Raw genomic sequence first — 27,419 nt, forward strand, 5'->3', positions numbered from 1 at the left:
CGCGGATTTCTCGCAGCCGTTCAAAATGGCGGAGGAGGGTGGGGCCTGTCACATGGTGGGCGTCACAGCCGCTTTCCTTTTCCAAACCGCGACCCGCCTCGCCGCGTCACCCGCTCCTTCCCTCCTCCTCCCACCGAGCCTTTTCGAGGAATCGCCTGGGATTGGCCGACGGGCTGGGAGTGGGGCTGTGGGCCGGGACCTGGCGTCATCACTTCCTGTTGTGGGCAGTCGTTTCCTGTCGCTGCTTGGTAACAATGGGGAAGATAATGGCTGCCTGAGCAACGTCTCGGAGCAGGCGCTGGGCTAGAGGCGGGTCTCCACCAGCGACTCATCGGAGGCGGGCTCGAGAGAGGCTGCAGGGGAGGCGCGCAGGAGCCTCGGCGGCGGCGGCCGAACCGACCAAGACGAATCCGACACTAAACCGAGTAAGTGTAACCTCGGGATCCTCCGAGAAATGGATGGAGAGCGAGGGGAAGACAGCGGAGCCGCGCTCTCTCAAAATGGCCTATGTGGCGCGTCGTGGCGGAGACTCAGCGCCGCCTCCGGACCCCGGGCGCCGGTTGCCGCGGGGGGCTCCGTGGCGTCGTCGCCGCTGCCATTTTAGTTGGGTGTCCAGTACAGTGCACAGGCTCTGTCGGGGGAAGGAGGTGGGGAGTACTTCCTCTCGGCCGCGCGAGCTGCAGCCTGGGCCTTCCTTCTAGAGGCCTTAAGAATTTGTGGGAGACGATTTTCGAGTGTTGGCCTCAAGCGTGAGAGTCTTTGATTGTCTCAGGTGTACTCTCCTCGGGTCTCCGAAGGCGTCTCTCATGCCCCCCCCCTTATGGTGGGCTTGGGTTTTGGGGAAGGGAGGGGGTTGGAATAAGACTGCTGTAAGTCAGATGCTGAGAACTCTTGGGCCTTTACATTTCCCAGGGTTTGTGAAACCCCATTTTGAGCCCTTCGGCAGGGCACTATCAATTAAGCGCCCCCTGGGGCCCCGATGACATCTTCCCTATAGATTTGAGGTAAATGTGGTTAACTCCCTTGCTTGAATAACCCTGGCGTAGCTTTGCCACAGATATCACTGCGAGGATTTCCCCCATTCCAACCCGCCCCCCAATAACACGGAGGGAAAAGCCGTTGCGTGTTTGTTGTTTTTCCTTGGGTAAGGGTGGGAATTGGGCCAAATGATTTTCAGGTTAATTTTCGTTCTGTCCGCACACAGGCCACCAACCCCTCCCCCCTCAAAAAAAGCCTAAGGGTCTTGGCTTCTGCGGGCGGTACCTGCCACGTACGCCATAGCTTTAGTAACTAGTATTAACCGGTTGGGCTTCTGCTTCCTGAATACTCAGTCCCTTTTTCCCTTATGCTGATTAATTTCAAGATGGAGGAGACAGCCACGTTCCTTCCCTAGACAGTTTCACCATACTTATTCCACAGGTTAGTCCGGGAATCTGAGGCCTAGCAGGCTTGTTATTTAGGTCATTCTTTCCTTTTGGGGCAAGAGGAAGCCTTTCTATCAGGTTGTCATCCACCATTTGCAAGGCCTCACAATAATTTTTTGCTGGAAATAGAAGCCCACATTTCCTGTATCAAAGTTAACCGCAGTGGTTTTGAATGATTGAAGGGAGGAAGAAATAATAAACGCACTACTTACTACTAATCATTTACTTGACTCTTAGTGACTAGAGACAAAACAACTACTCATATCACCCCATCGGGTACATTATGTCCGTCCTGGATGACTTGAGAGCAGGCAGGCACAATTATAGCACCTAATCAGTTTTCACATTTTTTAAATTAAGTACCCAGGAAGACCAATTCAGATACTTTAGAAATCTGATTTTAGGACCTCTTATTGAAAAACTGATTTAAGCATTCTTTAACCGAAGATGTTCTGATCACCAATACTTTAGTTTCTGCCTGAGGCTAGTGTAACATCCCAAATAAGTCCTTGAAAGTAACTGTCAGAATCTGAAAATAAGTACTGGTCTGGTAAGGAAAGGCTTATTTTAAGCACTCTTATATTAAAAAGTAGATTGTCCCTCAGCTTTTAAAGGTTCCCTCTGACCTTTTCAGTTCCCCCAAATAATATGCTAACACTGAATTTGATTGGGTTATGGGGTGTGTGAGTGTGTGTGTGTGTGTGTAAGTATAATACATAGGATGTGTATTTTCTTAGGATGTCTATTTCAAAGAAAATGTCTATCTTATAAAAGAGAAAGAATAATGGATTCTTTTTTTTTCTAGAGCAGAGAGTGAAGAAAACTAAAATCCAGTTTATTGTATTACAATACTATGTCATAACAGTCAGGTAATTTATTTTTTGTTGCGTCTCCTGATGATTTATGTGTAGAATGCATGTTTAAAAAATACTGTTTTGCAGACCCTGTAATTGAATGGAATTATTTGATGTTTTAGTTGGTGTTGGGCATTCTTCATGATGAGAATTGTATTTTCACTGGGAATTCAAATGGTAATGTTTCTTGAGTAGCTGGAACTCACTAGTGTTTTGTTTTGTTTTGTTTTGTTTTGTTTTGAATTTTCCTTTTTTAAATAATGTCTGAAGTTTACCAGTACCTGTATAGAACAGAAAAAAGAAAAAGTAGCAATTCACTGCCTTAAATCAATGTTGGAATGGGATGGTTTTAAATAAACAGCATTTAATTGTAAGTGAAATATCAGTAGAATACCTTACAGAATTATAATCCTAAATTATTTTCTGTGGTGTTTCATTTTTTTCCCCCCTACAATATACAAAAAGTTGTTATTGACATATAATATCCTAATTGTTATTAACTCCCTTCAGCAGCAGCAGCATCGTTAAGGTAACCACTTAATTTATAATTTAGTTCCCTAGCTAGAATACTTTTAAGAGCAAGAGAGGTATAATTAATAATTACCCCTGGACAACAGGTGCAAACCTGGTTTGTCCCAGGCAAACTGGGATGGGTGGCCTAAATTCAGAATTAACTTATATTGAACACTTCTATGTGAGGCCCTGTGCTTCATCATGCATGATTTTGTAATTCTTACAGCAAAGCCTCATGAGGATATTAACAGTTTGGTAGAGATAAGTGAGACTCAGAGAAGAGGTTAAGTAATTTGTCCTCAATTAAATAGCTAGTAAGTGGTAGAGTCCCCATTTTAATCCAGGTCTGTCTGATGCCAGTCACTAAACTTTAATACCTCTAAACTTAATTGCTCTCTAATTAGATTGGAAATGCAAAGAGAATGAAAGGTTGTAATAAAAAATCAACGGGTTATGTTACATCAAAAACTAGTTAACACTTCAGGTAAATCTGCTTTATGAAGTAAGACTTCATTTTTGGTCTATCACAGTTCCTGTTTCAACTATTACCACATATAATTTGATTAAAAAACTTAAAATCAGAAATGGCTTTAAAGAAATGACTTAATGAAATATCTAAAAATGTTAGACTGGTTGAATATATTCTTTCATGTTTGTGACCATGTAGTAAGATGGAAATAGTAATACAGTAGGTCAAATGGAAATCTGCATTTATTGGTATAATATGTATAATATTTTTATTTTCCAAAACCCGAGTGGATTAGGAAATAGAGCAGGTCACCAGCTGCATGTTCCCTTGATTTGTCATGGACTGGATAACATATTAGAAAACGAAATGTCCTCTGTCAGTGAGGTGCTAGAATTTCAGGATATTTCCTAGGACTAGGACATGTTTTTTTTCTGTAAGTCTAGCCCTTACATTTCTTGTATAACAAAAGGATATCCAGAACCTTATGACCCATTGGTTTCAAAACGTATCCAGTTTACATAATCCCTTGAAGTTTTAATAACCAGTGTAAGAAAGCAATAGTACATGTGTATTATTCGAAAAGAAAACATTGTTTCCTCTGCCTTAAATATGGATGTACCCCTATAATCAAGCAGTTCATTTTTCCTTTTATCAACAAGATATTTCTAGACATAAAAAAATTGGCAATTTTGAAGTAGGAAATATATTGATGAACTTGTGGTTTTGCCCCTGAAATGTATAGTTGATATTTATGTTGTAGATTCTGCCATATTTTAGTGCTCCAACTCAAGATAAATATTTCATTAGTCGTAATAGCACCTACAGGTTAATTCATTAGTCACAGTAACACCCACATAATGTTGAGACAAAACATCTGTGTAATGTGTATATAAATTCTTGGACCTCTTGCATTAATTTCATTGCTATAAGCTGGGTTATTATTAAAAGGTTTACATGGTGATGAATATGATACTTTCAGTGTTTTTAATTTTTTTGTAATGAAAATGAATCTATTACCACATATTCTCCACTTTAACCGTAGCAAGAAAGGAAATAACTCTTAACTACAATTTTCATTTTTTTATTGACCAAAGTTGTAGTTAATGTTAATTACATCTAAGGTGGCTATATAATTTATCCAAACTGGAGCAGTCATTGGTGTACATAATATTTCCCTTTTTTGGTCAAGTGATTTTAATTTTTAAAACTAGCTGGCTTCACTCATTTTAAAAGTTAATTTTTGATGGAAAACTCGCACCCTTAAAATAGTACTTTAGTTACTGATGAACACCAAAATTGCTAGTAGTCAGTGACTTTACATCAATAACTTTTTTTATAAACACATTGAACCTTTGAGTTTTTGAGTCGTGTTTTGAATTCTTCAGAATAATGAGATGTGCTTGTCCTAATTGAGTTTGTATGGATAAGAACACATTCTAATTCAGTGACATAGTTCAATGATGAAAGAATATGTAATGGGTAATCAGAGATTAAATTCTCTGTCTGAAGTACTTGAATAAATTTAATGTTATCATCATGGTTTCCTTTTTTTTTTTTTTAAACTAACTTGATCCTATGAATCGACAGCATTTGTCATGGTCTCCATTCTTTAATTTGTTGCTGTTCTTAATACTCTTTACATGTAACATGGTAGAAGGCTCAAGTACAGTCAGAATTGTTTGTATGCTGCAAGGTCAGTAGACCTATAAGGTGATTAGATATGTGAGGGACATTTCTGAATCCTTTTGTTTTTTTCCTGCTGTCCTTTTCAAGTGGTTAAGATAGAAGACTTTAAGCAAGGTTAAGTTAACTACCCAACAGCTGCTATTGTATAATCTCACATTGCTGTAATAGTACCAGCAGTGGTGGAGGCCTTGGTAGCATCCTGTGATACAGGCCAATATTGGAAATAACCAACAAGTGATGTGGGTGTTGAGAAATATTGTGCACTTGGTAAAAGCTGTGAAACATCAATACCCAGGTTTCTGAAAAAGGCATTATATTTCTCTTTTAAAAGATAAGATAGTCATAAAAGGGAGATAGAAGTACATGATTGAAATGACAGTGAGAAAAGCAAAGATTCTAAACTCATAGCCTAGTTTTTTCTTGTTTTCTCTTTTTTTTTTTCTTAGTACGGTAATGTGACCTAGACTATATCATTCATCTTTAAAAAGATTCCAAGAACTGGAAGGGACCTTTATAGGTGGTTTAATCCAATACTGGTGGATAACTGAGGCACAAGAGGCTAAATGAATTGGCCAAATTCACATAGCTAGTGAGTTAAAACGGAGACTAGAACCCAGTATTTCCTGTTTTATTCCTTTTCACAGCTGAATTCCACCTTGCTACTCATAGAATTTAAAAACCTATCTGGTTGTTACCAGCCTTTTATTTGATTGGTACAAATGCTGTAAAATTTAAATTAAACATTCTGTATATGAAGAATTCCCAACACTTTTAATATCTACATATATGCTGATACTTTATATCCTGACCTCGTATTCAGCAGTTGTTTGTGATTTGACTTTTTAAAAAAACTGCATTCAATGTTTTTCATTTGGGTGATGATATTATTGAGCTAACATTTTCTTTGTTGGCAATGGTTGCATGTCATTAATTTTCATCTACCTTTTGAGAGTCTTAGTAAGTTGTATTGCGAACAGACTGATGCTTGCCCTTCTCTTCAGTATAACACATTTTTATGTTGATGCCTATTATTTTTAAAAAAAAAATAGCATGTTTTGCTTTAGCACTGTTGAGTTTGAAAACTGTATGAATACATACGCAAAAGGTGAAAATGCTCAAGGTACTTAGTAGTTGGTTGATACTAGGTTGCCTCCCTCCCACCCCCTTTTTTGTAAGAGGTCATTTCTAACAGACTTAATAGATGTGGATTATTTTTTAATTGATAATTTACACAAGCATTTGAATTTCAGAATTCAGTTTTGTAAAGTTTGTTGTTCTATTAACTGTATATTTTGATGCCTTAAGTCCCCTTAATTTGGATCTTAGGAAGCAGTGTATTAATTGAATATGTGTGGGTTTCTCCTCAGCACCAGGTCTCCTGACCCATTAGTGCTGAACGATATGTTTTAAGGGACTTTCTTAATACCATAACCATACCATAACAAAATTACATTTTTAAAGATTGGTGTACATGGAATAGGAAAATTAAATGAAGTACTGCTTTTATTGGTGTTAAGAAACCCTAATCTGCATATTTTATAAATGACTAGGAGAAATGGAAATCATTAACAATGCTTTAAAATTCTCAATGTGAATAAAATTGTTTCTACTTCCTTATAATTAAATACAAATTTCCTTATTACTGAATCCATCTCAGGTTTGGTTTTCTTGCTGGCTTTTCCTCCCCAGAACTAAATTTACCTGACACAGTCATACATTCATTGACCAAATGAGTAGGTTTTTGAGATGACTGGGCAGAATTTCTGATTTGGCTGCTTGTTTCCAGGAATAAGTTTGGATATATTGTCACACAGTACTCTGAAAGAAATAGGTTAATAGACTATGTTATTTATCCAAGGGGCAATCATATTAAAAAATACTAAAAGTTGACTTTATAAAAATAAGTCCTACTGGGTTTGTGGCTGCTTATAAAGGGTGTTTTGTCATTTTGGAAGTTTTCATACCAGGAGAAGACAGGGTATAAAAAAGCTTAGAGTAAGGTTGAATAGTCCAGACATGCCTATTGGGATTAAAAGGATATATTTTTAAAGTGTATAGTCTTGGGATATATTGGGAGGCAGTTGTCAATTTAGTGAAATTTGATTAGATTTGGAATTAGGAGACCTAAATTTAATTACTGGCTCTTTACACTTACCACCATGACCTTTGGTAAATCACTTCCTCTCTGCTCTATTTCTTATCTTTAAAGTAGAGGTGGTGATTTCTACTTCATGGGTTTATAATGAGAATTAAATGAAATATAGATGAAAGGGCTTTGTAAATATAAGGTGATGAATGTTTCTAGAAACTAGGAAGAGACCTACATGACATATATGTTATCTTAAAATTGTTATATTGGTAAGCTTTTATGGATATACTTACGTTTATAAGTGGCTAATTCTGAATACTCAACCCAAAATTTCTGACTTAACGTACATAAATATTGTAATGAAGAGATAACTAAATATTTTGAAGAGCCTCTCTTAAGATTCTAGGAACCCAGGGGTGAGTGTGAATTCTTTTTTTCCTCTTACTAGTTAAACTGGAAATGTATCACAATAGAGTAGACTCTGGAGACCCATTTTGTTAACAATTCTTGACTAACATTTTCACAACAAAATGGAGACAGATCTGTATCTGATCATTTGGACTATGATCTCTTGATAGCATTGGCATGCCTTGGTCTTTAAAATGTTCATTTTTTCACTTAACCAGACAATATAACTACCAGGGACTGAATTTTTTCAGTTTTTGCCACTTAGTGAAGGGACTGTTTAAAATGAGACATTTTAGGGGCCTCCCTGATGGCACAAGGGGTTAAGACGCAACACTATGGTGCTATCCGCAGCCACTGCATCATGAGTTCAATGCCTGGCCAGGGAGCTGCCCACGTGGTGCGGCAGACCTCTCTTGACTCTCCGGCTGTTCCCCTCAGCAGTGTATTTCAGTAAATCCACCTGTTCTGTTCTCCACTCCACCTCTGGTAAAGCCTCTCACACACACCCCCCCAACCTGTGGCCTGTACCCTGGTTCTTGTATGCATAAATAAATAAATCTTAGAAAAAATAAAATGAGACATTTTATAAGGAAGTTGAAGGCCTTACTTACATTTGAGATTGCCTTTTCTTTCAAAATGTAATTCCTGTAGACCAGCAGACATCTGCAGGTATTGCAGCCATAACATACCTCCTTAAGTGTCCTTATTGGGTAGAGTTTTCTTGCCAGTGCTGAAATCTCTTGACTCTTACTCCCAGTCCAGATGAAATAAAGAAGGCAGAATAGAAGCTTAGGGCAAATGTGGGGAAGCAAATCAGATTCTTTTCTCCCTGTCCCCTAATCTGCTGCTGCTTTAATTGAAACCTCTGCCTTAGCAAAAGCATTGTTTGTTGTTCCTAGTTGAAGCTTTTTAGTTTGGTTGCAATTTTGAAATAAAAGTAAGTGTGCTTCAGGGTTATCATGTGGGCAAATAATTTTCCATGATTTTCTCTGCCGTATGTCTGGGAGGGTAGGGGAAAAGAGAGCAGCATGTTAACATGAAAGTAATAGTGATTTGGATTAGTTCACATGTTGCTTTGTTTGTCCCATTGTTAACATTATGAATTAAGAAGTAATACTAAACCAAAATAAAAATCCCTCTTAATAGAGTAAACTAACCCCTGGCTCCATCAGGCAAGTACTGTTGAGGATTCAACAATCTAAAATCAGTGTGGAGGGTCTTGAATAGAGATACATACACTGTTTTATCTCTAGTTTCCATGTAGGAAGTTACAGAAATTCTAGAAGATGAAGAATAAATCTTGAAGATTGGTGAACATAGGAAAGAATCATCTGTGCCTCTCTGTAGAGTAGTCATCATTAATTTTTTAAAAAATAAAAGAAATGTATAAATAGTGGATTATTGGAGCATAGACTAGAAACATGGAATAGTTTCCACCTGCGGAATTTCTCTACCTTACAAGCAAATAGTTTAAAATTGTACTGTCCATTATGGTAGCCACTAAATACATGTGGCTACTGTACATTTGTAATGTTGGTAGTATACCTGTGGAACTGAATTTTTAATTCTAATTAAAAAACTGGAACAATGTAAAATATTTTTCCATTAAACACAACTTTGGTTGTTTCGGTAGGACTGTATTTCACTTTAAGAATTTAGCATCTACCTTGATGTGCTATAAAACACCTAGTTTTTTATATTGGTAACCTTTTGAAATAATGTTTTGATTATATTGGTTAAATAAGATATTAAAATTAATTCACCTTTTGCTTTTTAATGTGGCCCCTTGAAATTTTAAAATCACATGGTTTGCACTATATATCTATTGGATATGTGCAACTTCAGGCAGGTTGTTAAGGGAAATGAACTTAATATTCACATTGGATTTGGTTCAGTTATTTCGATATCTACAATGTGTGAGAAGCTGTATTGGTGGCTTTGGGAAGGATTTTAAAAGGACTGTAATTCTGCTTGTTTTCCTAAGGGAAACTGCTTGGAAAGAGAAGACAATTGCGCTTCAAAAATGTAGAAGACCACGTAAGACAGGAAGTATCACATTCTAGTGGCACGAATGTTGTATGAAGAAATGGATGGAAAATTTACGAGCTGAGAGTAGTAACTTCTTAGGAGGTAGTATTTCATTGAACGTTGAAGGGTGAGCCCCCCTAAGAAGGGGCTGAGGGAACATCATTTGTACGAAGACAGTAAACCACAAGGTGTGCAGGAGAATAGGGATGGGGCAACATGAGTGGATCAGTTTTTTCAAGAAAGTATTAACACAAAATTGTGTCACTAGAATATATAGCTTAATATGGCCTTTGGTCCAGAATAGGAAGCCAAGTGATTTATCCTTCCTTAATGACGTTTTAATCTAGACGGTCTTCTGAAATCTCTGTTCAAACTCTCTCCTAGTAAGGAATCCTCTCTTTAAATATCTAGCCTCAACTTAAAAATTTCTGGAGATGGGTAGCTTGCTTGCCTCAAGAGGTTGTTGCCATCTCCGTCTTTGAATAACATTTTTTTGTTGTTGGACTGTTGTATTAAAAAAGGAAGAATCGGGGCCTCCCTGGTGCAGCAGGGGTTAAAATCTGTGCACTGTCAAGCTATTGGCAGACCTTGCCTGTCTTGCCCGCTGCTCCCGTCAGCAGTGTATTTCAGTAGATCCACCTGTTCTGCTCCCCACTCTGAATCCTCTCACCCCCCACACCTCTACCTACACCCCAGTTCTTATATGCATAAATAAATAAATCTTTTAAAAATAAAATAAAAAAGGAAGAATTATTTGCTTCCATATTTCTCCAGTATTGGCCCTAGTTCCACCCTGTGGTTCTTCTATCTTTCATGTTATAACTCTAAATATCTGAAGATGTTAATCATGCCCGTTTTTAGTCTTTTCTTCAGGCTGGATATCTCCAGGTAACTCAACTACTTCTTACATAGTGTCTTTTCACCATCTTGAGATAGTTTCCTGTGCTTACCAATGTCCTTTTAGAAGTATTTAAAATGTTTCAGATATTCCAGGTATAGTCTGAACAGCATGTTGTACTGGTACTGTTACCTACCTTATTTGAAGACTGATTTTTGAAAACAGCAGGTAACTCTTTTAGGTTTCTTGGCAGTTGGGTCAAATAGACATTTTTTTAATTTTTTATTGGGGTAACATTTGTTTACAACACTATGTGATTCACACCTGCTCAGATGTCACCACACCCACCTCCAAAGCACCCATATTCATTTATCATAAACTGTGGGCCCCTTCTGTACTTTGTTCCCATCCCTTCCATCCCCTTGCTGTAACCTCAATTCTGAGGTCATACTTCTATGGTTTGTTTTGGTTTCGTTTTATCTGTTTCTTTATATTTCAGTATTGAGTAAGAATCATTCAGTATTTGTTTTTCTCCTTCTGACTTGATTTCACTTAGCATAATTCCCTCCCCCTCCAGTTCCATCCACATTGTTGCAAATGGCAAGACTTCATCTTTTAATATAACTGAGTAGTACTCTGCTTGTATAGATACTACTTTTTCTTAATCTACTCATCTGTCACTGGGCACTTCAGTTATTTTCTATAAGTTGACTGTTCTTAATAATGCTGCATTGAACATAGATGTGCATATATATCCCTTCAAATTAGTCGGTTGATTTGTTTGCTTTTGCAGTCTTTAGGTATATATATATGCTTAGGAGTGGAATTACTGGATTGTATAGTTTGTCTGTTTTTACTTTTTTTAAAAAACGAATTACTATTTATTTTTGTAATTTTATTGTAGAATTTTTATTTATTTTGTGTAGAAGAACTGGAGTATAGGCCAGAGGTGGCGGTGGGGGGGGCGGGGGAGTGAGAGGATTCACCAGAGACAGAGTGGGGAGCAGAACAGGCAAATCTACTGAACTACACTGGTAAGGGGAGAAGCGGGCAGGACAGGAAAGGTCTGTTGCACCATGTGGGTCACCTCCCTGGCCAGGAATTTCAGGCCATCGCAGTGGGCAGGTGGGCCGCTGCAATAGTAACACTGAGACTTAACTCCTAGGCCATCAGGGGGTCCTGGTTGATATATTTGTAATATTTTGAGAAACTTCTGTACTATTTTCCATAGGGGCTGGACCAGTCCACATTCCCACCAGTAGTGTATGAATGTTCTTTTTCTCACTCCCTGGGCAACACTTACTGCTAGTCTTTTTGATATGGGCCATTCTCACAAGTGTGAGGTATTATCTCGTGGTTTTGATTTGCATTTCCTGATCGGTGATGACAGGCATTTTTGCATGTGCCTATTGACCATCCTAACAGACTTTTTATTGTGTTTGTATTAACTAAAAACTTCGTGTTTTCTTCGTGTGAATTGCCAAGAGAGGTCTTCCCCTACTCTGTACACTTAATTATTATTTTAACTTGATAACCCTTAATAAATATTCAGGGTCACACATTTTTCATTTTTGATGATTTCAGCTCATCCTCAGTCCACTGAGAATTCAGAATATCACATACATGTTCAGTATTAACTCCCAATTTTTGCATTGACTATCGATTTGGTTAACTTGTCTTTGATAAATTCATCTAGATGGTTCCTTTTAAACTGTTAAAGTATGGGTCTAAAGTTTGAGTGGTGGTTAACAACTATGAGTCTGTTAAACTATTGTCATCAAGTTCCTTGCCACTCAGACTGATTCTGGGATCAGCAGCATCAGCATCCTCTTGGAGGCTTATTGAACATGACTTTCAGGCCCTACCCCAAACCCACTGAGTCAGAATCTATATTTTAACAATCTTCCCATGTAAATTCAAAATACTAAACCTTGACAAGCGCTGTCCTACCCCACATTTCTCCAAAAACAATGAGAAACCTTTCCAGACTCTGTTCAGAAACCAAGAATGTAGTCAGTAGTATAACAACACTATCTGGCCAACCCCAGAGAAGCACTCTAGGTGATACTAATGTGCAAGCCAAGGTTGGAAAATATTCCTATGTAAAGCAAATGAGGTTAATTTTCAGAGAGCCCCACTTCTGGTGAATATACTTCTCTGTTGTGATCTATCTGATAGTCTGTGACAAAATTTTCTTCCTAGGTTTGTTGTCAGATTTTGTGCTAGGGGTTTATAGACTTCATTTTCATTGAAGATTCAGTCATTTTTAAATCTAGTATTTTATCATCTCCCTGTTCTCTATAATTTCTCAAAGATTATCATGAGAAGTTTTTACAGTTTTGTCTCTTGGTTCTCTCGGAGTTTGTTTTTACCATTATGTCCAGTTGGAATGTGATTCACAAAGTTGAATAAATTACAAACGAAATAGAAGTTGAGTGCCTCTACCTTCCATCTTCTGCTACTATAATAACTCCCCCACACGCTCAGTACAAGACCCTTTGTTTTAGATTGTTTTTCAAAGACATTTAAAAAGTTTTTCCTAGGTTTTTGCAAGTTTCTGTTTTTTAATGGGCTTTAACCTGCCAGATGCTATTCTTTTGTGTGTGTGTGTGTGTGTGTGTGTGTGTGTGTGTGCCATTCTTATAACAGTGAGTTTTCTCTTATTTTGGTTTATGTTCTTATCAGACATTTTTGCTTTTGCTTTATATGTTTAACACCTTTCAACCCTAGAGAGTTGAACTTTTTTGTAAATTATTTTCAAACTTATTTATTGCTCCTTCACAAGTGGAATTCATCCTAATTTCATGTTATTAGTGTTCAGAATTTTAACTGCTAAAGAACATTAGCCAAATGTTACGGGTAGTTCTCTTTGGTTTGAGGAATTATGACTGATGTTTCTTTTTCCTTTGATCTTTTCTGTTTTTTAAACTTAGCTGCTTACTATTATGATACCAAATTGTATTAGCTACATATGGAAATTTGGCCGTTGTTTTCATTTGCCTGGCCTAACTTTTATGTGCATTTTTTAAGCTGTTGATTTTCAGTCTTCTCAAAGTTTTGGGTTATTATAAAAACAAATTTCAAAAATGTCTAGTTTATTCTTTAAAAAAAAAAAAGATTTATTTATTTATTTATTTATGCATACAAGAGCTGGGGTTCAGGCCAGAGATGCAGGGGTGAGAGGATTCACCAGAGACAGAGTGAGGAGCAGAGCAGGCAGATCTACTGAAATACACTGAGGGGAGCAGCAGGCGAGACAGGAGAGGTCTGCTGTGCTATGTGGGTCACCTCCCTGGCCGGGGATTGAACTTGTGCTGCAGTGGCTGTAGATAGCTTCATAGTGCTGCATCTTAACCCCTTGCACCACTAGGGAGGCCCAAAAATGTCTAGTTTATTCTTATCAAAAGTAAGGAATCTTAGTTATGCGATTAGGAATTCCAAAAATACTAATCTCCCCCTTCCTTGAGATGTTCATTATTTCTTCACACAATGATAGGATAGTTCTAAGAATAATGATCTAAGGAAAACAGTAGAGGTCTGTAATATACCCATGTCTAGACTGAAATTTGTTTAGGCGCAGCAGACAGGTAGCAGGGCTTCTTTGTTTAATTATATGCAAGAGTTTGTTTTTATATTTTTCTTTAGTATTGACTTCTGAACTTCATGTGTTCTGTATGAAGTTAAATCCTAAAATCAATGTATACTACCTCTTCCACAAATCTTCATATGTTCGTGGGATTAACTTTTGAGAAACTGGGGTTAGAAGGAAACAAGAGAATGACATTTTCATGTATTATCTATAGCAAGACTTGGCAGGCTTTTTCTATAAAAGACCAGATAGTGAAAATAAATAAATAAATATATTGCTTTGCTGATCAAAAAGCAAAATTGAGTATATAATTATATAAGGAAAGAAGTCAGATTTCTAAGAAGTATTTCTTGCTATACTTAAAATGTAATGATAATGGAGTACAGTGTTTGGTAATACAGGTCTGTTGAGAAGAGTGGCATTCTTTTTAGTGGGTGTATATAACATCTTGCTTTGCTAAGCTTCAGCATGTTCCTTATCAGAACCACTTGCAGATGTCCATTTATTGTTGCTGACTTGAAATGAGGATGTTACATATTTCATCTTAGATCATGTCTTTTCACACATTGGTATTGTATAATCAGTACACACATGCTTTTAATAAAGCATATTCTTCACTTGGAAGGCATTCTGTTAAGGTGTTTTTTTTTTTTTACCTTTTTTTAAAAAATTTATTTATTTATACAAGCACTGGGTACAGTCAGAAACGTGGGAGGGTGAGAGAATTCACCAGAGCGGGGAGCAGAACAGGCAGACTGATGAAGTACACTGCTGAGGGGAGCAGCGAGCGCAGCACGAGGCCATGTGGAACCCTCACCGGCAGCCGGGGATCGAACTGGCGCTGCAGAGGCTGCGGGCAGCTTTGCAGCCCAGCACTCAAGCACTGCGCTGCCACCGGGGAGGCCCTGTTAAGGTTCTTAATGCTTACCTTAACATCATTACATTGCAGAGTTAATTGAGGTTAAGGTTGAAGCTTCTGAATGGATTTCCATATAAGAGAATACCCTTTATACTTGCATTGAAGTCCAGAAACACTGCTGGAACTATAATTTGTGCTCAGAAAATATATCTTCTATAAATTTGTGTAGGAATGGAGCTTTCATTTCTTTGATAGTACACAAGAATGCACAAAACAGGGCCTTCCTGGTGACGCAAGGGGTTAAGCAACACACTGTGAAGCAATCTGCAGCCTCTACAGCATGAGTTCAATCCCTGGCCGGCCAGGGAGAAACCCACATGTTGCAGCAGACCTCTCCTGACCCCTGCTGCTCCCCTCAGCAGTGTATTTCAGTCAGTCTGCCTGTTCCGCTCCCCACTCTATCTCTGGTGAATCCTCTCACCACCTGTATCTCTGGCCTGTACCCCGGCTCTTGTATGCATAAATAATTTATTTTTAAAGTGCACATAACAGCTTCACATTGTGATTCCAATGTTAGTTATTGTTGAAATGACTTTGCCACAATATAAGTTTTGCATATAAGCACTGTTTTGCTGTGTCATTTTAGGTTGAATTCATTAATAAACATAGTCTGCAGGTAATTTCCCAAGTCATTTGTTGGTAATAGTAATTGAAGATAGTTGTTCGCATTCAGAAAAAAAATTTTCAGTCTTGGCCCTGAGTACAACAAATCACATAAAACTTTACCAATGTTAAGACATCAAAAGGAAATTCAATTTCTGTTTCTGACAAAAATTCACAGAATTGATGGTTTAAGTCCACGGTAGTGAAGTTTCACCATTGACACTACTGTTTCAGATATTTTCTACAAGCTATCTGCTGATGTATGATATAACAAATAGACATTAAACCCCTTACATTTTCACAAGCTTTGTGAATTCGTCCAATTATATAGTTTTCTGCTCTACACATGTTTTTATCACCATTTCAGTTGTAATAACACATCTTAGCACATTCCTCTTCAGGTTCTACTTAATTAGTGTTTTCTCAACTTCTTTGAAAACATTATCACTTGTAGTTGTTCCATGCAGACCATTCAGAGAGGCTACACCTTGTAGTTACTTCAGAATCTTTGAGTTCCTTCAATAACCACTCAAAATCATTTGCTGCCTTGTTTTTTTACTTGATAATTGCTATATCCCAGTATCCTCACTTTTGAGCAACTGTTCTCACCAAAGGCTTATAATCCTTTAATAAGTTTATTTTCTCTGGACTTTTAGCTTCTGTAGTCAAGCAATATTTAACATCAGTGGATGGCTTTCCTTTTCTTAGTCAACAAATGAGTGACTGGGATACTTACTTTGGTTGAAGCCTCATTTTTTACTTTTGTGAAGAAATATTTTATGATTAGAGTTGGTTGAAAATTTTCTGATATTTCAGATCTTAGCTTTCTGATTTTCAGATGAAAGCAGCCATAGACAATACAGTAATGAATGTATATGACTGTTCCAGTTAAACTTGATAAAAGTGAAATTTGTATTTCATACAATTTTCACAAAACAACACCATTTTAAAAGTATAAAAGACATAAGGAGGGAAAGAGCAACACGGCTGAATCTGGCCCATGAGCCACTAGATTGCTGACCCCTAATCTAGTCTTTTTTTTTTTTTAATGTATAACAGTACTTTTCAGGAGTTTTTCTATCATGAAATATTCATATGAGGTCTTAAAATCTGTGTCCTGACCCATATTCTGGATTTTCACATAGTTAAAATGGCTATCTCCTTTCTCCTTTTAGATAATTTTCCACTTGTTCATCAAGATGGAAAGCTCAGATTCTAACGATAAAGGAAGTGGTGATCAGTCTGCAGCACAGCGCAGAAGTCAGATGGACCGATTGGATCGGGAAGAAGCTTTCTATCAATTTGTAAATAACCTGAGTGAAGAAGATTATAGGCTTATGAGGGATAACAATTTGCTAGGCACCCCAGGTATGCAATATATACTTTAAGAATTTATATGTGTAAGTTGCTGTTTCATTTTGGGTTTTTATATTTGAAACTTGTTTTAAAAATCTATTTCTTTTTTAATTATTATTTTTTTATTTTTTACGTTATTGTTCATTTTTAAACAATATTTGGTCCCCCCGCCCCCTCAGGTGTAGTCCCCGTAGAGTTACCTTCACCAATGCACCGGTGCACCATCACCACAGTCCCCTGTTGCTCCCCCCTCCCTCCCTCCGATCCCTCTCCCTCCTCCTCCCCTGCAGTATGTCTCTGATTTACAATTGTCTGTTTTTGCTTTGCTGTGTTTTGTACTGTTGTTATTTTTTTTACACTGATGTCTTATTTGGCTCCCCTATATTCCTGCTATAAGTGAAACCATCCGGTATTTTTCTTTTTTCCGTCTGGCTTATTTCACTGAGCATAATTCCTTCTAGCTCAATCCACATTGTTGTGAATGGCGTGAGTTTACCTTTTTTGATAATATTCCATTGAATAATATTCCATTGTGTATATGTACCACATCTTCTTGATCTAGTCATCTATTTTTGGGCATTTGGGTTGTTTCCAGGTTTTACCTATTATAAATAGTGCTGCAGTAAACATAGGAGTACAGGTGTTCTTTTGAATCAGTGTTTAGCCATTTTGCAGTATGATTTCAATACAAATGACATTTACAGCTGTACTTCACTACTTGGTTCTATTCACCATGTTTAGAATTATTCTGTATCAGATTTATATGTTATGAATTATATTATGAATTTCTAGTGAGCTTAATTGAAATGGAAAGAATAGAACAATCTTTTCATTGTTAGTTAAAGCTTTATTTAAGTAACTGGACGTGAGTCCAAGTGCGGAATAGCTAAATGGGGACTTTAGTTCCTAGGCAGGCTTGTTTTATTTTGTCATTTCTGACTTCCTGAATATGTCCCAATAATAATCCTTTGGAGCTAGCCTTGAGTAAAACTGTCAATTATTCAGAATTTTGTGCTTGGTTATTCTTTTTGCCCAGTCACGTTCCATTTGATTCTAATTAAAAATTTATTATCTCTCTTCCTCCTTTCTATTTAGTTCTACTATGTTTTGGATATTAGCTTAAATTTTAAAGGTATGGTATTAGCATGATTCTATAGAGGGAGTGTACTTTGAGCCAAGAATACCAGACTTGAATCAGAGTGCCTAAGTGTGACATTCTGGCTTTACCATTTATTAGCTGTGACTTCTGGCTCATCAGTGTCTCACTCAGTCTCAGTTCCACTGTTTTAAGATGCAGATAATAGTCGTATCTACCTTCTACAGTTGCAGTTTTGAAAAGTGAGATACCATATGCAAAAGCATTTTGTAAACTGGAAATACACTTGTAGAAACGTAAGTTGTAATATCATGCTCCCAAAGAAGTGAATTTTACCAGATTTCCTGTTTATGCCATGGTTTTCATCACAGGGTTAAGAGTCATTGTTTTTAATTTGTAATTTGGCAAACATTTTAAAACTATTTTCAGGTGAAAGTACTGAGGAAGAGTTGCTAAGAAGACTACAGCAAATAAAAGAGGGCCCTCCACCACAAAACTCAGATGAAAATAGAGGTATATTTTGCTTGGGGTTACAGGGATGGGTAGAAGATAGAGTTAATAAATAACATAATAATAAATGTGAGGCAGACATTATCCATAATTGGAAGTTTTGAGGCTAAGTAACTGCTTATAAAAAGAGAGTGACATTTTCTTGAGATCTGGTGAGAATGTCAACATGGTTTTTTTTTTTCTGCTTCACCTTTGGGTTGTTTGTGTTAATTGGGATACAGTGAGAGATGGCCTATTTAAGTATGTGACTTATAAACATGCGACTTCTTCACCAGCAGGAAAAATGCTTCATTTTTTTACCAAGTGGTTTTCAGTTGGGTATAATTTTGCCCCCTAAAAGAGATTAGCAATATCTGGAGGCATTTTTGGTTGTCATGACTGGGGTTTGCTACTGGAACTGAAAGGTAGCAGCCAGGGATGCTGCTGAAAATCCTAACATACTAAAATATACCGCACTTCCCCCCACAATAAAGAATTCTCTTTCTCAAAATGTTATTAGGGCCACTGTGGAGAAATCCTGCTCTGAACCCAGGTCTAATATCCCCTCCAATGTGAAGTAAGGAATTTGACTATCTAACTTAAGAGGCTGTTATGACAGTTTGGTTCTTGACTATGCCATTATATATTCTGTGATAGGTTCAGATTGTACATTTGGTCTGGTCTCCAATTTCATGTCAAGTTTAAATGTTGGTAATATGGAGAAATATTCAAATACTTTTAAGCCCATAAGCCTTGTTTATACTTTTGCAATGGCTATAACAGTCTTGTATTTTAAAACATCCTATATTATCAAAGTTCCTTAAGTTAAATGCCTTGAAGTAATGTTACAGATTTATGAAAATTTGACAAAAATGTGAACCAAACTATAATACTATGCCTGTACCTTAATTGGTGCTCACCTTGCCGATTGTGTTAGTGTTTTGCCAGTGGACTGAAAAAAAACTGTCTTCTGACAGTCCACAGTATATGAAGTACTGAAAATAGACTTCCTCCAGATTCCCTTTTGAAAAAATACCCTAAATTCCACTAAGATTAACTTGCCCTTTGAAAATGGAATTGACATTTTCTTGCCTTTACTTGCAGATCTTCCCAGTATAATATACAAAAATCTGTAAATGAGAAATCTGTTCATAATCTTTCAGTTCTTTTTAATACAAAGTTTTAGAACACTATTACATGATTGTCCTAACTTTAGTAGTCCCATTTTCTCCCTCTCCCCTCCTTTTTTTAAAAAACAGGTGGAGATTCCTCAGATGATGTGTCTAATGGTGACTCTATAATAGACTGGCTTAACTCTGTCAGACAAACTGGAAATACGACAAGAAGTGGGCAAAGAGGAAACCAATCCTGGAGAGCAGTGAGCCGGACTAATCCAAATAGTGGTGATTTCAGATTCAGCTTAGAGATTAATGTTAACCGTAATAATGGAAGCCAAAATCCAGAAAATGAGAATGAGCCATCTGCAAGACGTTCTAATGGAGAAAATATGGACAACAATAGCCAGAGGCAAGTGGAAACTCTACGATCTGACTCAACATCTGCAAGGCCATCCAGATCAGAACGAAATTCAACTGAAGCATTAACGGGAGAAGCCCCACCTACGAGAGGTCAGAGAAGGGCAAGAAGTAGGAGCCCAGACCATCGGAGAACCCGGGCAAGAGCTGAAAGAAGTAGGTCACCTCTGCATCCAATGAGTGAAATTCCACGACGATCTCATCACAGTATCTCATCTCAGACTTTTGAGCATCCTTTGGTCAATGAGACTGAGGGAAGTTCTAGAACCCGGCACCATGTGACATTGAGACAGCAAATAAGCGGACCTGACTTGCTAAGTAGAGGTCTTTTTGCAGCTTCTGGAACAAGAAATGCCTCTCAAGGAGCAGGTTCTTCAGACACAACTGGCAGTGGCGAATCTACAGGATCAGGTCAGAGACCTCCAACCATAGTCCTTGATCTTCAAGTAAGAAGAGTTCGTCCTGGAGAATATCGGCAGAGAGATAGCATAGCTAGCAGAACTCGGTCAAGGTCTCAGACACCAAACAACACTGTCACTTACGAAAGTGAACGAGGAGGTTTTAGGCGTACGTTTTCACGTTCTGAGCGGGCAGGTGTGAGAACCTATGTCAGTACTATCAGAATTCCCATCCGTAGAATTTTAAATACTGGTTTAAGTGAGACCACATCTGTTGCAATTCAGACCATGTTAAGGCAGATAATGACAGGTTTTGGTGAGTTAAGCTACTTTATGTACAGTGATAGTGATTCAGAGCCTAGTGGCTCAGTCTCTAGTCGAAATATGGAAAGGGCAGAATCACGGAATGGAAGAGGGGGTTCTGGTGGTGGTAGCAGTTCTGGTTCCAGTTCGAGTTCCAGTTCAAGTTCCAGTTCCAGTTCCAGTTCCAGTTCCAGCCCTAGTTCCAGTTCCAGTGGTGAAAGTTCAGAGACTAGCTCAGAGGTGTTTGAAGGCAGTAATGAAGGAAGCTCATCATCAGGCTCATCAGGTGCCAGGCGAGAGGGTCGACATAGGGCCCCAGTAACATTTGATGAAAGTGGCTCTTTGCCTTTCCTTAGTCTGGCTCAATTTTTCCTCTTAAATGAGGATGATGATGATCAACCTAGAGGACTCACCAAAGAACAGATTGACAACCTGGCAATGAGAAGTTTTGGTGAAAACGATGCATTAAAAACCTGTAGTGTTTGCATTACAGAATATACAGAAGGCAACAAACTTCGTAAACTACCTTGTTCCCATGAGTACCATGTCCACTGCATCGATCGCTGGTTATCTGAGAATTCAACTTGTCCTATTTGTCGCAGAGCAGTCTTAGCTTCTGGTAACAGAGAAAGCGTTGTGTAATTAAGGTCTGAACTGTCAGCTATGAAGCTGGTATAGTGATGGGCAAACAGGAATCACTTGCTTTATGTCCACTTTTTGAGTGGTGCTTAAATGTAAAGTAGCAACCTGAATTGAGTCACTGCTTTCTGAATGAATCATTGTCCTTTCTCCAGTTTCTGTTCCAGAATAAAAGGAAATATTTAAAAAACAATGTTTTAGGACACAAAAATCTGATTTCAGTATCAGTAATTGGTATTACTGATCATTTACTATATACACTTGGCATTTTCTCCTTTGTTATCTTAAAAGATCTGCCTTATCAATGGCTCTAATCTGTTTGACGTTGATCTTTAAAGTTTCCCATGCCATAGGAGAGAGGGCTGAAGGAAATTCCCAGTTTAGAATAAGTTACAGTAAATGTTTCCTAAGTGATTGCTTAAAGCTATACTGTTCCCAGTTATTAGTTGGCACAAATTCAACTACGTTATGAATATTATTTGTTCGCCTTTCAGATGAGGTGATATTGGACATGTCAGTGTAAATAACACTAAGGTTAGGATCTTCTAAATGTATAACTGTCTCCTAAGCCCATCACTGTGGCACACTGTAGAGTGAGCTTATAGTTTAATTGAGATATTTATCTTGTGGAAATATTAAAAAAAAAAAGCTTATGCTTGTGTAAGTGAAAAAAATCACATTCATTTCTTTAAAAATGTAAAGCTATTTTGTAGAGGCTCAGTACTTTTCCAATGCACTGTTGTATTAATGCATTAAAAATTGTAAAGTACCATGCTTAGAAATGAAAAAACTGCTTTTTGTGAGCCAACATAGTAAAAAACACACCAAACAAAGTACAAAGCTGCTTTTGTAAGTGTGTAGATGTCAAGAGCAGAACATATCTATAATATTTAATGTATGTGAACAGCTACTGTGACATGCAAAGGAAAGGACAGAGTGCAGAATTGAACTGCATTGAAGACCAATGGAAATTGTGTATTTTAACTTGGATTTAGGCAGGAAATGAAAGATGGGAGGAGTAAAGAAAATTGCTCTAAAGAATTTAAACTTTTCATGAAGACAGTAATCATACAGATGTGGACTGCTTTCATTCAGTGAGATCCTTGACACAGTATTCTACTTGAGCAGATGAAGTAGATCAGCAAATTTGGCAGAGCTTTGGTTTAAGAAAAACTACTACCGCCAGGCACAAGTTACATTGATGTTTTCTGGGTTTTTTGGTTTTTTTGTTTTTGTTAAAGTCTGCTCCTCAAAAAAAAAAGGAAAAAAAGGATGGAGGAAAGGGACTCTAAACCACTCTTAGCATAAGAATTGAGATTGGTAAAAATCTGTATTCTAATCAGAATGTCTCTAATTTGCATTGTTTTTTGAGATTTGAAAATTAAGGTACCAGTGCACACTTATTAATGTTTTATTACTGTCTCTAACACAGACCTAACATCGCACATTTAAAGATCAGTTGAAGAATTAAGGGGCGTTTATCCTTAATTGAAAGTGAGTCTTGTTGGGTTACTTGAAATTCAAATTTCAGTTGTGCTGCCCATATTTGAAGATGAGACTGTTGTCATGAGCTATGGGACAGGCACTTTATGTTTCCTTAGTACTAAGAATAGGTTTGTGAAGAACCCTAGTACTCTTGCTGAATTTGTCTTGAGGCCAGGTTGGGGTTAGGATTAGTCTGACTGTGGAGGGCTGTTTTTCTGGGAAATTCTAATAGGCCCAAAGAGGAATTTAACACATCCCTGGCCTTGAACAAAGTGAGCTAACTACCCAGGCATAGTCAAATACTCTACAAAATAAGCAAGTCTGCTTTAGGAATTATTTGGCTATCTTAACTGTTACCAGTTTAGCTGTAAAGATTATTTCAAAGCTCATTCTTTCATGTTTTCCTCTGGCTTTCAATCCTACCTAAGTATCAAGGAAATTTAATTTGTAAATACAGTAGTTGTTTACTAAGGATATGTACTGCTCTTGCAAGGAAATAATGTCCAAACAAAGCTTCACTTATTTTTTTTTATATAAGCAGATTTCACTGCTTATGGCGCTTATGTAATACATTTTATCTTTTTAAAAAAAATTGTCCATGTGAAAGTCAGGATTCCTTTATATTTGTGAGCCTCCTTGTCTCCTTTCCTAAGGGTATAATCTACGGTTTTCAGATCTGCAAGATAGTCCTCATTGGCTAAAACCAAACCCACTTTTTTCTTGATAAAAAATGTCCCATTATTATAGGGGTGTTCATTTAAAATAGGTTTAAAAACACCTGTAGCACATTCTAAGCATTAAAGAAAGTTATTGACAACAGGTACCTCCCTAACCTCCCAAGATGTATTACTCATTTGTGAAGTATTAAAGTAAGAGGTAACTCATGCAGAATGCTGGTTATGAATGTAGATATTGAAGCTATTCATAAACACTGGAAATAGATTTTTAAGTTTTTAGCCTCCAGTAGAATGCACATTGGACATGTGCATGTGGACACCTTTTCCAGCCGCACTCATTCATTTCCTTTGAATTATGTAGAATGGATAAAAATATTTCAGTGGAATTTGCTACTTTTTATTTCACAAGGTCCATAACTAATATATACTTAATAATATTGTGGACATTGAAGACAAGGTCATTTGTAGGTGTCAGATGTACAATGGAGAACAAAAATATTTTTTTTCTACCAGCATCCAAACACCTGTTTTCTCGAGGGAGCATTTTCTTGCAAAAGACTTTACATTTCATTTTGTATCTTTGCACTTTTTCTTTATTACAGAAAGGTTCTGTCTTGAAGACCTAGTTTGAACTTCATGCAGTAATAGGAACAAAAAAGCAAAGCTGGGAGATTACATTGTTCAAGGCATAGGGGAAAAGTACTAAAAACTGAGTTTCCTTGAATATTTCAGATATTTTTAAAAATTTACTGGCCCGAAGTGTCTGAAGTGTATTGTTAACTCCAAGCAGCTGACAAGTTGAGATTTTTAGGTACTAAAACCAAAATTGAACAAGTTAACTTTAAAGTTGGCGGGCTTTATCTGTAGCATCACTGGAAAATGAATCATGTTAATTTGGAATATTTGCTCAAAAGAGAACACATTGGTTGTACCTCAGTGGTATTAGTGGTTAATGAAGGTGGGGATTGAAAAAAGTGTTCACATTAGTGTTGACGTATAGGTAATAATCGTGCAACTAACAAAAAATGTTTAGCATCAGGATTTTATATGAATATATATATATATATATATGTTCTCTAAAAACATGATTGTTGGTATTCACTCAAATTGTAAGATTAGGAAATTGATTAGGTATGTTACCTCGGATAATTTTTTCCACTGGGAAAATGCGTCCTTTCCGTGCCAAGTATTCTCTTCTAGTGTCAGTTTCTCAAATAATATTTATCAAAGGTTATCACTTAATATGCTCTGTACTTAACCACCTGCTTCCCACATATCCATGATGTAAGTTGGGTCAAGCATCAACCGTGACTTAAAGTCAGTTCCCAAAATACTCAGGTGATAGGGAGGTGAATGTTGTGAAATGTCTCTTAAAAGTCCAATTTTTCAGCTTGCCTAAAACACTGGCAACTTGTGGATGTTAATTGCTACTTTAAGGATGGAGGATATTTTTACCCTTTCCCCCCAACACACATTCATTTGTTTTCTCCCTTTTGTGAACAAAAAATATTTGTAATCTGCCTTGTTAGATTTTTTTTAAAGTGTTACCTTACTGGCTTTCCTGTCAAATGTATTACCAATATTCAAGCCACATTTGCCAGGGTACTTTTATTCTTTTCTTGTCTTATGAAACTATGCTGATTGCTACTTTTTAAAGTATTGGGTACCTTAGTAATGCAAGAGGTTGACAAGGCACATGTCAGGCAGTTTCCCCCTTGAGTATAGTATGATTCTTCAGTATGTTTAATATTCAATAACAGTGTTGTAATTCACTGAATTAACTAATAAATTGCGTACATTTGAAAAAAATTAAAAATTAAATCAGCATTTTTATTTCGAAAGTTGAAGGGAAAAGTGAGAAACTAGTATTTTACTTATTTTAAAGTCAGACTTAATAAGGAACTAAGAAACAGTATGAGCTTGGTACTGGTCCTTTTAAAGTCTAACATTCTGAAATAAGAATTCTTAACTGGAATGCTTCTAAAATATTATCTACTATCCCCAACAAGTGGGCGATTTAAGTTACTCCATTTTGTACTAAAATACAGCATAGGATAGAACTTGTTACTAAGGTGTTGGACCTCTCAAGGAATAACAGATTGTATCAGTTTTACGAATATTTTCATTTTGTTTCATGTTTTAATTCAAGTTTGAAGGAAATAGGCACACCCTCCAACATCAAAATTAGTGAGATATTTGCTTTTGATTAGGATTTGTTTACTAACAGACCTATAAGCTGCTTTAGAGTCACTTGGATTGAATGAGACGCAAAAGACATGCAGTGAAAGCGATCCCCATTATGCCACTGTGCCTAGTTATTTCAAGGTTCCTCTGTCATTTCCTCATCTTGCAGATTATTCCAGGTATGGTTAAACTAGTTGCCCAGCCTTAACTCTTTAGTGCCCCTTCACTAACATCCTTTTAACTGATTGATTTATACGTGTTTTAACTATCCAGTGTTTGGATTTTACCTCTTGATAGCTCCATTTGTCCCTGGTGCTGCTTTTAAAGATGTAGGGTCATGTGATCAGGTATCAGGTTGAGTAGGTACGCAATTGGCCTGATTATGTATCTGTGCCTGTTTTATCTTCTCCCAGGAAGAGCTGCTTTGGTATAGATGTTTACTTGGATTCATATAAAGAACTGGGCAGCAATCTTGGGAAGCTTTCTGAAACCTATAAGAACCTGAAGGGATTTGGAGGGGAACAGGAACAAAGGCTGCCTTTATGTCTTTGAACATGAAGCACATAAATGTATGTTCTGTCAAGAATAAAGTGATTGTTATACCAGGGCTTCCCGACCTCTGGGAGAAATTTTCAAAAAATAAAAAGCAGAAAGGAGCACAAAGTGATGAGAATTCAATTGGCTTGCTTTATCTGGTTTCTGGTTTTCTTTCCATTTAAACCTGAACATAACACCCTTCTCATATATATATATATATATATATATATATATATATACACACACACACACACACACACACACATACATACACACACACACACACACACAGCAGACTCCTGGTTGGGAAGCCCTGTATTAAATTTTGAGAATGTACCCAGTTTCCTTTTTTTTGTACAGTGCTTTTACACCTGCTAAAAATTAACTTGTTTAATGCAAAACAAGACCTTGAAAGGTCAAGTCATATTAAAGCTGGTTTGATTATTAATAGTTATCTTTAGGAAGAAGCTTTTTCCCTATGTAAGATGTCATACTGCAGACTTAAAATATAGACTATCAATAAAATGCATGAAGTGATCATTTGTGCTTGATCATCTCTCCTTGGGTTTTTCTTTAAAAGGGGGAATCTGATAAAGATTCTGTTGCTTCAAGCTGATACCGAGTAGATGATTTTTAGAATGAAATGGAATCACAGTGAAACCTTGATTTTGATTCCCCTCATTATCTATGAGTACGGGCAGGTACTGGTTTATGGGACATAACTTGTGTGTTTGTATCGTTTAGTGGCTTAATCTTGAAGTGGTAAAATAAAAGATTGAAAGTATATACCAATACAAGGATCCTGGGAAAATTTATGTAAACATTTTAAGTAGGTACATCTTCGCTGTTTCCTTGTATTCTCACCATTGCCCTGACTACTCCCTCGCTTGGCCTGTATAAATACAAAAACTTGGCTAGGTGTGCATGTGTGATCATGCAGCTTCTCTTCCATCCCTACTTCCAACCTTCATGCGTATTTCTTAAACCACTAAGATGTCCTTGTTTATAAGTAGGTCATCACATTGTGATACTTTTATGAAATTTCCTCTTGGTATTCATTTAGCCAATGGTGAAATTTATTAGAGGTTCATTTTCTCTGCTACCTACAAAACTCTTATTGTTGGCAAAGGAACTCAGTTCCTTGGGATAATTTTGGTGTAGTCACCTCTTCATGACCTTCCCAGGGTTTTGTTTTTAGTGTTATTAATGTTTCTATTCTTTGAAACTCAAGACCACCACTGAAAAGTTGACCTAGGCAACAAGCCAGTGCACAGGCTTCTTGGTGACAAAGTCAGTGAAA

At 37.2% G+C, this 27,419-nt stretch overlaps 1 protein-coding gene across 2 annotated transcripts; it reads left to right on the forward strand.

Moving 5' to 3' along the window:
- The first annotated feature begins 229 nt into the window (after nt 1-229).
- Nucleotides 230-27,100, forward strand: RLIM (ring finger protein, LIM domain interacting). Of its 2 annotated transcripts, XM_037512244.2 has the most exons (5): nt 230-425; nt 2,230-2,293; nt 16,596-16,788; nt 18,302-18,385; nt 19,621-27,100. In XM_037512244.2, the coding sequence occupies exons 3-5, from the start codon at nt 16,620-16,622 to the stop codon at nt 21,237-21,239; spliced, it is 1,872 nt and encodes a 623-aa protein (XP_037368141.1). In that variant the 5' UTR covers nt 230-425; nt 2,230-2,293; nt 16,596-16,619; the 3' UTR covers nt 21,240-27,100. The 2 variants fall into 2 exon arrangements, with proteins under 2 accessions (XP_037368141.1, XP_037368142.1); XM_037512245.2 differs by lacking the exon at nt 2,230-2,293.
- The last annotated feature ends 319 nt before the right edge of the window (nt 27,101-27,419 follow it).

This window comes from Talpa occidentalis, unplaced genomic scaffold, assembly GCF_014898055.3.
Source record: "Talpa occidentalis isolate TD23 unplaced genomic scaffold, MPIMG_talOcc4v2.1 talOcc4.15, whole genome shotgun sequence".
Taxonomy (NCBI): Eukaryota; Metazoa; Chordata; class Mammalia; order Eulipotyphla; family Talpidae; genus Talpa; species Talpa occidentalis.

Coding starts and splice junctions, on each gene's coding strand:
- RLIM (XM_037512244.2), top strand. CDS start 16,620: ATGGAAAGCTCAGATTCTAACGATAAAGGAAGTGGTGATCAGTCTGCA. Junction 16,789..18,301: donor CAATTTGCTAGGCACCCCAG/GTATGCAATATA, acceptor AACTATTTTCAG/GTGAAAGTACTGAGGAAGAG. Junction 18,386..19,620: donor AAACTCAGATGAAAATAGAG/GTATATTTTGCT, acceptor TTTAAAAAACAG/GTGGAGATTCCTCAGATGAT.